The following is a 12,785-nucleotide window of genomic DNA, read 5'->3' as shown; positions in this document are numbered from 1 at the left end:
TCATGATCTCAGGGTCATAAGATTGAGCCCCGAGTTGGGCTCCACACTCAGTGCAGAGTTTGCTTGAGATTCTTTCCCTATCCCTTCTGCTCTTCTCCCCCTCTGCTCCTCCCCCTGCTCCCTCCTCGTGCCCTCTATCTCTCTCTCATAAATAAATAAATAAATAAATAAATAAATAAATAAATGGAACCCCTGATAACTGGATCTGACAGCAAGAGAAACCCAAGGATGTAGCAAAGGAAGCAGCAAGAATCTGGGACTGGACAAAAACCCCAGATCATATTCTGCTCTCTCCAGAGTTGGGCAGTCACTGCCACCTGGAGGCCAGATAGACACACCTTACATTAACGATTCACCTGTGGGCGAGTACTCCATGCTACAATATAATTCAATGTTTGTTATCTCATTCAAAGCCTTCCAACAACCCTTGAGTCTCCTTTTTGTCCTCATTTGACAGAGAAAGAGAAACTGATGCATTAAGCGTGATATGATTTGCCCAGGATCGTAAAGTATGAGTAGCAAAGTTGGGGCCTGAGCTCAGGTCTCCTGGCAGCATACTCTGCCCAATCAGCATGGCTATCCAGTAGGATTTGAGAGGGAAGGAGGGTCTGCAGAAACAATGAAGGCTGCTGGAAGGCAGGTTAGAGTGCTAACACTTCAGAGTCAGCCTTGGGGTGCCATGGGCTGCAGAGAGTCAGAAACTATGCCTATTTTCCTCTTTGACAGCCTTGCCCTGTGGGAGGCCATGTAGCTGATCCAGAACTCACTGGGTGGGGACCGACTGTCTCATATTCCTAGTGTTCAGAGCCTGCACAAGGAGCAGGGAGATGGACGGGTGAGGAAGGAAGACTGCCAGAGGAATCTTTGACAAGAATGCGTGGGGTGAATGGCTGGGGATGTGGTGATGACTTTTAGACTGACCCAGGGTCTCACCTGATTGGCTGTGGCTGAAAAGTTTGTCCTGGGAGGAGGCTCCATCTGGCATTCTCGGTCCTGGAGAACAATGACAACAGGAAACCCACAGAAAGCCCTCAACTTCTTCTCACTTAACCCAACAGTATATCCATGGGTGAAACATTTCAGTTGGAGCAGAGGGAGGGATGGGACACAGAACTGGGGAAGTAAAGAGGGCCTGAACAAAGGACCAAATGACAAAGTGAAAGTCTACATTTTCCTTCTAAGCTCCTTCAGAAGAAGACTAAGCTAGAAATCAGGGGCAATGAAGACAAACTGCCAGTTTCAACCAAGAAAAACTCCAAGTGGGGGATGGACTTGTCTCTGGCCAGCCTCCTGATGCAAGACACAGAGGTCAGCCCCTGGCAAGCTACTGGGCTAATATCCCTCACCCTGAGAAGACTTCTCCCTAATACAGGGCTCTCTGGCTCCACCAGAGGAATGCACTCCCTCCTCATTGTGTATCACCCAGATTACTGAATAGGGAGTACACAGCATGATTAGGAGCTGCCAGAAACCCATCCCATAGACCTCTGTCCTCCATTCACAGGTTGATTTCTATAAAACATTGTCTTACATACATGAGTCTCTCCCCTGAAACGTGAGAGGTTCTTTCTGCCTGGTACTCAGGGTCCTCCATACTTAGGAGCGAGAGAACTTTTCTAGCCTTTTCCAGCTAGTCTATCACAGAGAACATCAACTTCAGTCAAACTGGCTTAGTTCTGCCTCCATGGCACATTCTGGCCTCCCCTCTCTCCCCCAGATCTTGACCTCTTCTCCAAGGCCCATACACGTTTCAGTCTCAGTGAAGGGCTCCAGACTCCTTGTTACCCACTCTGAACTCCTACCAGGATAGCTTACAAGGACCCGAATACATGTTCCCAGCTCTCCTTGGAGAGATTAACTGTGGCGTGTGCCTGTCATCCTTCCAGGCTAAGGGCTGCTGGGGCTGGGATCAGGCCTGCTCCTTTCTTGCCACGCACAGTGCAGAGCTGGGAGGTAAAGGGGCTGGGGGGGGGTGCTGCTCTACCCGGAGAGGGTTGTTTAAGGTCTGTGAGGCCCTCTCACTGAAGTTGAACTGGTTGGTGAGCTTTCGCTCCTTGGGCTGCTTAGGAGTCAGCAGTTCTTCTTCAGTCACTTTTGCAGCTGCCTAGAAGAAAAGACCCACAGGACCAGGGCTCAGCTGTGAGAAGAAGATGGTGGGGAGTCAGGGGTGGGGAGAAGTCATGTCCTAGGAGAGGATGGAAGTGGGAGAGAGTAATGATGCCAGAGGCGTTGGTACCTGCAGCCTCTAACTTCTCCCCTTCAGCTCCACCCCCCAACAAGTCACCCCTGAGGCTTCCACCCGCAGCTGGAGCTGGAAGGGGAGGGGTGGGAGCGAGAGCATACTGCACCTCAGCTGCAAGCACATCTGTTTGACTCGCAGCTTCAGGTTCAGCTTCCGCTTCCTTAGGCTCTTCTTCTTCAAGGATTTCGGTTTCTGAAATCACCACCTTGGCGGACTCCTGAGAACCTTGGTAAGATATTGCAGCTGAGCACAAAGTCCAGGCCTACTCCCCCATCCGCTGGCAGGGCAAGGCTCTCTTGGTTTCTGCCTTGGAGACCTCAGCCACCCCAAGGTTCTCATGGCTTAACTCCCAGATGTAGCCAGGGCAGCTGGCTGTGGGACTTTATGTAAGTAGAAACTCTGCAAAGTTATGACTTTATGTAAGTAGAAACTCTGCAAAGTTATGGCTTAGTGTCTTCTCCCTAGGGTGGCCACAGAAAGGGCACTGGGCTCTGGGCTGCAGTCTCGGGCTGGCCCCAAGGCCTACCTGCCACTAACTCATCACGGTAGTGCTGCCGCCGTCCTTCATCCGAGTCTTTGGGGATCAGGTTCCCGACCTGGCTGAAGTGAACTGCCAGTTGGTTCACAACGCCAATAAGCTTATATGTGCCTTCCTGAGAGGAGAGGGGACTGAGTCAGACCAGGGGCCCCAAAAGAGCTGGAGTGAGAATATATATAAGCTTATATGTGCCTTCCTGAGAGGAGCTGGAGTGAGAATATATATATTTATTTTTATATATATATAAAATATGTATAATTTATACATATTGAAAACTTCCAGGTTAATTGAAGATTTGGGGAGATTTTATATATATATATATAATATGTAATTATACATATTATACAATATATGTAATATNTACATATATTGTATAATATGTATAATTACATATTATATATATATATATAAAATCTCCCCAAATCTTCAATTAACCTGAAGTTTTCATTACATTCCAGCTTAGGAAGAATGAAATAAATGAAATAAAGGTTTTTTTTAAAAGTTTTCATCAAAGACATATTTTTAAATACCTTTTCTTTTCAACTTTGAACAGCTCTGGGTTTGTCTATTACTGGCTCTCACATCCATGCCAAGGGATCCTGGTGTACCTGTCTCACCAGAGATTTGAGACAGGTCACAGATAGTCATCAGACACATCCGGTCTGACCTTCTTTGCACTGTATTTAGTGGATGCGAGGACTGGATAGATTCTCAGAGACACCAAATCCCCAAATCCCCTGTTCCATACAAGGGCCACAGAAATCTAGAAAAGGTTTGAGTTTGGCACTTGTCCAGTTGATACAGCAAATGAGAAGAAGGGCTCAGCTTAAGATCCAGGCAACCTTGTTCATTCCTTCTTCAACAAATAATTTTGAAGCAGACAAAACACAACATGCCAAGTATTTTCTAGGTTCCAGGGATAGAAATCCTAACAAAAGCCGAAGTGATCCCTGTTTTCATAGGGCCTATTAGTCTGGTTCCTCTAGATAACCTCCTTACTGACAAGCATCTTAGTTGTACTGTTGACTTTGAGACCTTCTTTCAAAACATTTCTTCCCAACCCTTTACAAGCCACATAGAAAATTATTACATTTATATGACACACAGGGGTAAATTCTAACGAGGAGAAGCTCTAGAGAGGAAACCAGCCCATGGGCTCTAGCTGTACCAAACCCACCAACCCCTGGAGGGCTGAAAGAATTACTATTTCTGCACCTAGGTTGGAATGCTCTGCCTTAAAAAGTCACCACAAAGCCCTTCTCTCGGTAGGTCAGTTAAGAGCAGGGTTTATGGCGGTGGGCAGAATGGATTCAAACTCTGATTCTGTCCCTTATTTTCTGCATGACCTATGGCTTAACCACTCTTAGCCCTGATTTTTTTTCACCTGTAAAATGAGGATAATACTATCTAATTTTCAGGGTAGTTGGAAGTGTTAAAAATAATGAAAATAATTTATTAGCACAGTGTCTGACATGTAATAAGTACTCATTAAGATTGCAAGGGAGATTAGTAATTTTTAAAATCTCCAGAAAATTCCATGTAAAATTTCAAGGTTCCAGCCAAAGACCAAAGTTTAAAGGTGATCTCTCTAATAGCAGAGAGGCTTTTGCAATATAGCAAGTCACTGCCAAGACTAGGAGTACCTAGAGGCCCCTACCCCCGAGGGGATGGCTTACTTTGAAGCTGTACCTGACGATGTTCTGAGGTGCGTGCGGGTTGTTGGCTGTCAGAATGCGTGTGAACTCCTCCTTCAGCTCCTAAGGGAGAGAAATACCAAGAGGGCCATCCATGGAGAGCCCCCACCCCTTCTGATACCAGGGAGGACCCCTAAGGGTATCAGCAGACATCTTACAGCCGGGTTCTGTGCAGGCTGCTAATCAGTACTATGAAAGAACACATTCTTGAGGCTGGAGGAGGTGGAAGGGGCAGGGGCAGGATGCTGCCAACTCACCGCATCGGTCAGCTCCAGCTGGTCAGGGGGTCTAACAGTGGCTTTGGACTGGGCCCATTCATCTGCCCCTTCTCCCACGTCGGTCCCTGAATCTTCATCCTGGACAAAAACCTCCTGTGAGGATCAGCCAGCAGTGCGGCAGGAAGCCTCTTCGTTCACAGATCCTCCCAGAAGCTGAGCTCTGCCCTTAATACAGAGAATGCAAAATGCACAGTAGACCACTCTCGGAAGGGTCCAAAGGAACTGCTCAGGCCAGAATTCTCATTGCCTGGAAGATGTTGGCCACCTCAGCCCTTGGGGTCAGGGGCTAGCTGGAACATTGTGGTGGGCCTTTGGAGGCAGTAGTGAGACCAGAACTCGCCTCTCCCTCCTCTCTCCCATACAGCCTAGAACCTAATGGTCAGGACCAGTGGCCAAAGGCAGGGCTTTACATAAAACGAAAGACATCCATCTGTTCTTAAAGCTACTTCAACTCTGATTCATGTTTTATCTTCCAATTTGCCACCTTATCTTTACTCTTACAACAATACTCTCAACACTTGGTAACTTTAAGCCTCATAGTCCCATCTGATCCTTGCTGCAAAAAAATCAAGGACTAGAAGTTTTTCCTTTCCCTAGCAGATAGGCAAACACCTTGCCAAAGTGGCCCATGACATATTTTAAAAAATTAACCCTTGTTAGCAAAGATACGCAAAAAAAAAAAAAAAAAGAATGCAATTTTTCACTATAAAACTCCTGAAAACTATGGGGCCCCTGGGTGGCTCAGCTGGTTGAGCGACCAAGTCTTGGTTTCAGCTCAGGTCATGATCTCAGGGTCATGAGAGGGAGCCCCACAACAGGCTCTGCACACTGAGGGAGTCTGCTTGGGATTCTCTTTCCCTCTGTCCCTCCCCCTGCTCATGCTCACTCTTGCTTTCTTTCAAATAAATAAATAAATAAAATCTTTAAAAAAAAACTGTTGAAAACTTAAGCAACAATAAAAACCCAAAACAAAGAGACACCTCAACCAAATGAAATTAATATCCAGTGTTGGTGAGGGTATGGGAAAATTGATACCCATAAATTAGCACAACCTTTCTTTCTTTTTCTTTTCTTTCTTTCTTTCTTTCTTTCTTTCTTTCTTTCTTTCTTTCTTCTTTCTTTCTTCTCTTTCTTTCTTTCTTTTCTTTCTTTCCTTCTTTCTTTCTTGCGTCCATAAATAGTTTTATTGGGACACAGCCCCACTCATTCATTTATGTATTGTCTTTTGCTGCTTTCGCCCTACAAGCAGAGCTGAGTAGTTATACGTGAGACCATACGGCCTGCACAGCCTAAGATATTTGCGATCTGGCACTTTGTAGATAAAACGTGCCCACCCCTGAGGTACATGATTAACAGTTGGGCTGCTGGTGTTCAGTAGAATTAGATCAGTTTTCTTATCTTTATGTTAGTTTTTTCTTCTGCGTGGCAGACGACAGTTTCTGTATGTTTTGTAGCAGAATTTTACATTTAATCTCTTTGCTACTGTGAAAAATAGAAGATATTTTATTTATTCCTCAAAAACATGACTGTGGCTATGTGCAGGGCTAGTCTGGGTCATTTTTTTAAATTTCAAGTTTTTATTTAAATTCTAGTTAGTTAACATATATGGTAATATTGGTTTCAGGTGGAGAATTCAGTGATTCATCACTTACATACAACACCCAGTGCTCATCACAGCAAGCGCCCTCCTTCATACCCATCACCCATTTAGCCCATCCCCCACCCATCTCCTTCCATCAACTCTGTTTGTTCTCTATTGTTAAGATTCTCTTATGGTTTGCTTTACTTTTACTCTCTCTCTCTCTCTTTCCCTCTTTCCCCCTTCCCTTATGTTCATCTGTTTTGTTTCTTAAATTCCACATATGAGTGAGATCATATGGTATTTATCTTTCTCTGAGTGACTATATACCCTCTAGTTCTATCCATGTTGTTGCAAATGGCAAGATTTCATTCTTTTCAATGGCTGAGTAATATTCCATTGTGTATATATATACCACATCTTCTTTATCCATTCATCAGTTGATGGACGTTTGGGCTCTTTCCATAATTTGGCTATTATAGACATTGCTGCTATGAAATTGGGGTGCATGTGCCCCTTTGAATCAAGCACAACCTTTCTAAAGAGCAATTTGGAAATATTTCTCAAATGCCTAAAAAGTATCTGCACTTTTTGACTGAAGTTTCTATGTGTAAGAAATAACCATGGGGCGCCTGGGTGGCTCAGTTGGTTAAGCATCTGCCTTCAGCTCGGGTCATCATCCCAGGGGCCTGGGATAGAGCCCCACATGGGGCTCCCTGCTCAGCGGGAAGCCTGCTTCTCCCTCTGCCCCTCCCCGGGACCCCCCCTCCCCGCAATGGACACACACGCTCTCTCTCTCTCCAATAAATAAAAAAGAAAGAAAGAAAGAAAGAAAGAAAGAAAGAAAGAAAGAAAGAAAGAAAGAAAGAAAGAAAGAAACGAAAGAACCACAACCACAGACAGGTCCAGAGATTTAAATGCATGAATGTTTGCCGGAGAATTGATCATAATAGTGAAAAAGAGGAAACATCTAAATGTTCAATAATGGGGCATGGTTGAACAAATTATGGTATGGCCTTAAGGAACATATGGTAAAATATTGTACAGTAATTTTAAATGATGCTATAAAAGTATGTTTATTGGCAATGGAAAGTACTCTATATTATGTAAAAAGCAGATAATAAAATAACATACAGTTTTATTCCATTTAAAAACAAATATGTATAATTTTTATATATGCACAGAAATATCTGAGAGTATATAACATCATGTGTTAACTAAGAGGTTTCCAGCAATGATGGGTTTAAGGGTGATTTTAGTGTTTTTTTTGCTCATTTGAATTTTCTAAAAAACATAGTTAATATTTTCAATAGAAAACAATGCTGTTAGCTTCTTGCTGAGAGCCTGCTTGGGCTCAGCACTTACTCTCTTCCTGGCTCCTCTGCCCACACTGATGCTCTGAAAGAAAGAACAGAAACAAGAGGTAAGTCATAGGCAAGTCTCTGTGGGAATATCAGAAACAGTATTACAGGGAGGCTTTTGCCCAGAGACCTCTAAGACAGTGGACATTGAGCTTTCCCAATTCTCTCTCTCTCTTTTTTTTTTAAATAATTTTAAGGTTTTATCTATTTATTTGTCAGAGACAGAGAGCACAAGTAGGGGGAGCGGCAGGCAGAGGGAGAGGGAGAAGCAGGCTCACCACAGAGCAGCGAGCCTGATTTGGAGCTTGATCCCAGGACCCCGGGACCATGATCTGAGCCAAAGGCAAAAGCTTAACCAACAGAGCCACCCAGGCGCCCCTCAACAAACGTTTTTAAAAAGCATATTCTAGGGGCACCTGGGTGGCTCATTCAGTTAAGAATCTGACTTTCCGTTTCAGCTCAGGTCATGATCTCAGGGTTGTGAGATCAAGCCCCAAGTTGGGCTCGGCACTGGGTGTGGAGCCTGCTTTAGATTCTCTCTCACTCTCTCTGCCCCTCCCCACCCCTCTCTCTCTCTCTTCAAAAAAAAAAAAAGAAAGAAAAGCATATTCTAAGTGCTCAGCTTTGTACTATGCACTAAGGGGATTTTGAGGTCAGACTATATTCATAAACACTTGTTTGGGATGAATGTAAACTCTTTCTGAGCAGATACTTTGTTTTGTACGCTGCTGTCTGAGAATATAGTAAGTATTCAAAATACTTATTGAATAAATGAAGGAATGCCATTAAACCCATCAGTGATCATGATGCTGGGAAAAAATGTTTTTTTCTCTTTGGGCCTCAGTTTCCTTGTCAGTAAAATGCATAGGATTGGTGCGATAACCTTCCAGTACTAATATGCTAAAATTTTATGTTCCCAAGAGCAACATGGTCTGTTCAGCTTGATAAACATTTGTTGAGCACCTATTTATCTGTCAGCGACACACCTAAGCAGTAGGACAAAAATGAAGAGAGATGAGGTCTTTGCTCCAGTTTGCTCAGGGTCCATGGAGGAGAGAGCAGTATAGGCAGTGCTCACCATTACTCTCTCATTCACTCATTCACTCACTCCCTCACTCCCTCACTGTATGTTCCTTTGAAAGCGTGTTCTGTGCCAGCAGCAGAGATATGCGTGCCCAGGGTGCTGGAGGGGTGCACAGAGACACTGACCCGACACAAGAAAGTCTCCCAGAGGTGGCTATTTCCTAGCTGGGTGTCAAAGAACAAGTATGGGTTGTCCAAGTGGAGAAAATATTTTTCAGAAGATGAAAGCAGCATGCACAAAGTCAAGAGAAGAACAGTGACAGAGCACTAAAATGTTCCCCAAACAAACAAAAACCGTGCAGTATATAAACAGAACGATAGGTGTTTCAGATGATCAAGCCGAAGGGAGATGTGAAGGAAGGGCTCTTGTAAGAAGCAAGTCTGACATATTGAAGGAGGGACCAGAGCAGCGTGACGGCAGCACAGCACATAGGACAGAAGCTTCTGCTCCCTGCACTCGCAGGCCACCTGTGTGGTCTTGGGGAAGTCTCTTGGGCCTCAGTTTCCCAAACACAAAGTGAGAGAGTTAGGCTAGATGGGCTCCCGTAGCTCTTACATGATAGTCTATGGGAGAGTCTTTGATGGTGGAGGGGAGGAAAGGGATTCCAGGGAGAGGGAAGAGCATGTCTCAGCTTGGGCTGGGATTGTTGCTGGTAGAACAGGCAGCAGGATTCAGATTTCTGCCAGGTTGCCAGGGTTTCCAGTGATAGAACCCTTCTCTGAGGCTAAGCAGCGTGAGCCAGAAAGCTGCTTTTTTTTTTTTTTTCCTGAAGCACCTCTGATCCCGAAGGTAACAAGAGAGAAGTGCCACAATGTCCAACAGCTTTCTGGCCCACAACAGAGCACTGGAGGGCCAATCCCAGTCCAAACTGCCAGCCTTAAATAGAAAACGGGATCCAGTTACTACTGCCCCCCGTAAATATGTCTGTAAAACATTTATCTGGCAATAAAAGAACTGACAAGGCAATTTGAGTGTAATTGTTTTTGGCAGTTGGAAATATTTCAATTAACACACTATAAAAGCCACACTATAATAAATGCAAAACAGGCCAATGAAATCAGCTGCAGCCCTGACTTCCCAGCCATGGTGAAGGAGCCTGAATGTCAGGCTGCCTCTTTGGGCCCTTGGTCTTCCAAAAGAAGAAGCCTGAGACAGACAAGGCTGAATTCCTGGAAAGCTTTTGATGGTTCCTCCCAGAAGCCATCAAACCACAGAAGAACAAAGCCCAAACTCCCTCCCCTGGCCCTCAGAACTCTATCATCTGGCCCCACATCTCCATTCTAGCCTGTTCTTCAACCCTTCATGTGCTAGCACTTTGAGATGCAGCCTAGCAAGTCTACTCACATTTCCTAGGCATGGCCTGTGCTTTCTCACCTCTGCACCTTTGCTTTTTTTTTTTTTAATTATTTATTTTAAAGTAATCTCTACATCCAACATGCAGCTCAAACTCATGACCCTGAGATCAAGAGTTGCACGCTCTTCCGACTGAGCCAGCCAGATGTCCCCTGCACCTTTGCTTTTTACAGTCCCTCCTGCCAGAAACACCATCTCCCCCCTCCCCCTTGCTGCTCCCACTATCTCTGCCAAACAAAACACTACTCAACTAACCTCTGCTAGTCCTTTATCTAACCCTGCCATATTATCACTTTTCTCCTTCCTCCCTCCACTCTTCCATTCCTCACTTTGAGCAAGGCTCTGCCCCACCTTCCATCAACACCACAAGTACTGGCTGTTATGAGACGAAGGATGAAATGTATCTTCAAATACACACTCTATTATCTCTGGGTTTTGGTCTGCAAAAGGGAATAGTGTAATGAAAAGAAACATAATACTGCAGTACATATTGGAGGCAGCTTGGAGATTCCAGCAAAGGAGGTCCACCATTCTTATGCTATTCACCAAAGAAGATCCTCTACTTTTGGATAGGTCATTTTATTTGGCCAAGGGAGGATGTCTATTAGAGGAGTGATACAGGAAGAGGAAACCTCCGTAGACCACCATGGCAGTCAAATTAATCCTGATGATCAATGGGATAACAGATGTCCCAGTCTGAACTCCTCCATAGTAGAGCATTTTCTATTCTCATTATCACAGTTTTTAGTGTGAGCATCCTGAGGGAAGGAACTGGTAAATACTCAGCTCCCTATTGGTTACTTCTCATTTCTCTTTCAGGATGAGGGCCGCGCTCCCTTGCTCTCTCTTGAAACTTCGCCACCTTCATTTCCATGTCACCTTTCCAGTAGCTCCTTCTCAATATCCTTGACCAGGAATATATGCTTGAACCCCTTAGTCTTCTTCTTCTTCTTCTTCTTCTTTTTTAAGGATTTATTTATTTATTTTGAGAGAGAGAGAACGCCTGAGCATGGGGAGGGGGAGATGGAGAGGGAGGGAGAGCATTTCAAGTAAATTCCCTGCTGAGCACAGAGCCTGATTTGGGGCTCCATCTCACAACCCTGAGATCATGACCTGAGCCGAAACCAAGAGTCAGACGCTCTGCTCAGTTGACTGAGCCACCCAGGCACCCCCTGATCCAGTCTTCTTATTCTATACACTCCCCTTGGGTGTTCTTATCCCCACCTATAGCTTCATCTTGCACCTTATTATAGAGTTCAAATCAATTTCTTTTTTTTTTATATTTTCATTTTTTATTTTTATTTTTTTTTTTTAGTAATCTCTATGCCCAATGTGGGGCTCAAACTCCCAACCCAAGATCAAGCGTTGCAGGCTCTACTGACTTAGCCAGCCTGGTGCCCCAAAGTTCAAATCTATTTCTGTAGCTTAGACTTCCTGGAACCCCCAGGGTTTGGTTACTCAATCTGGTTACTACAATTTGATACTCAAATTGGTATCAGAGTACTTAAACTCAATATATTTAAAAACCAACCTCAGTATGTTCTTTTTCCACCAATCATTATATTCTTTTTCTACACCAAATTTCTATTTCTTCCAATATTTCCTATCTCACTCAAGTGCATCCCCATCCACTCAGTCACCCAGGTTGGAAAGTGGAAACCATCAGAAATGCCTGCCTCCCCCTCCCTTCCATTAGCATCATGTTTCAAAGTCTAACAATTCTATCTCCTTAATGTCTTTCATAACTATCCTCTCCATTTACACCTCCCTTAATTCAGGCCCTTACTATCTCTTGCCTAACTACATTTGATTTCCCTGATTCCAGTTTCTCTCCAATCTAATAATTATATCATTATCATCATTCTCAGCTATTGAGCATTTACTCTGGGCTAGTCATTTACTAAGCAATTTATATGAATTATCTCATTTAACCTTCAGAACTACCCTATTAGGTAAGAGCTATCATTATTCTATTTTACAGATGAGGACATCGAGGCTTAGAGAGATCAAGCAATGGACCCAAAGGTGACCAGGATTTGAACCCAAACGAATCACTATAGGTGATCTTCCTGAAACATAAACCTGATCATATCACTCTCCTGATTTAAAGCCTCCAAGGGTTCCTCATTGGCCATGAGATAAATCTCAACTCTCTAACACAGCATCCACTTTGTCCCCTACTCTATTCCTCCCACAGCTATGGGAGGGTGCTTTGAAAATGAAAATTCTGGTCAAGGTAACAGATGATTATTATTAACACCTACTGGGCATTTACCTGAACTTAGATATGTTTTGGTACATGGCCCACCAAAGAGTGTAAGCAACTCATTTGTCCCTGAGCATATTTTAGGGGTAAGGAGATAAAAACATTCTTAAACTGTTCCCTATCATGAAGATACAATATTTTTTAAACAAGTACATGATCAGATATATTCATGGAGCCCAAATGTGGGCTCTGAAGTCAACCATACCTTGGTGTGGGTCCCCACTCTGCCACCTACTAGTTCTATGACTCTAGGCAAGTTACTTGTCTTCTCTGAACCTCAGTATCCTTATCTTTAAACTGGACATAATGACACCCTCTCAGTCACGGGATTATTATGAGGATTAAATGAGTCAATGCACATAAAGTGCATAGTGCGGTACTTAGCCAGAG

At 44.0% G+C, this 12,785-nt stretch overlaps 1 protein-coding gene across 3 annotated transcripts in view; it reads right to left on the bottom strand.

Moving 5' to 3' along the window:
- The window catches only part of DNAI1 (dynein axonemal intermediate chain 1), a 139,626-nt gene that overhangs the window by 30,061 nt on the left and 96,780 nt on the right, over nucleotides 1–12,785 (bottom strand). For all 3 annotated transcript variants that reach the window (XM_034664040.1, XM_034664041.1, XM_034664039.1), the window contains exons 2-8: nucleotides 7,697–7,729; nucleotides 4,732–4,830; nucleotides 4,457–4,537; nucleotides 2,769–2,895; nucleotides 2,349–2,467; nucleotides 1,985–2,104; nucleotides 934–993 (exon numbers count right to left, since the gene is read on the bottom strand). In XM_034664040.1, the coding sequence (XP_034519931.1) occupies nucleotides 934–993; nucleotides 1,985–2,104; nucleotides 2,349–2,467; nucleotides 2,769–2,895; nucleotides 4,457–4,537; nucleotides 4,732–4,830; nucleotides 7,697–7,729 (639 nt within the window). The remainder of the gene's footprint in view (nucleotides 1–933; nucleotides 994–1,984; nucleotides 2,105–2,348; nucleotides 2,468–2,768; nucleotides 2,896–4,456; nucleotides 4,538–4,731; nucleotides 4,831–7,696; nucleotides 7,730–12,785) is intronic.

Source organism: Ailuropoda melanoleuca, chromosome 7 (assembly GCF_002007445.2).
Source record: "Ailuropoda melanoleuca isolate Jingjing chromosome 7, ASM200744v2, whole genome shotgun sequence".
Classification (NCBI taxonomy): Eukaryota; Metazoa; Chordata; class Mammalia; order Carnivora; family Ursidae; genus Ailuropoda; species Ailuropoda melanoleuca.
The sequence above is the reverse complement of the archived record's forward strand: the minus strand, read 5'-3'. Positions and strand labels throughout refer to the sequence as shown.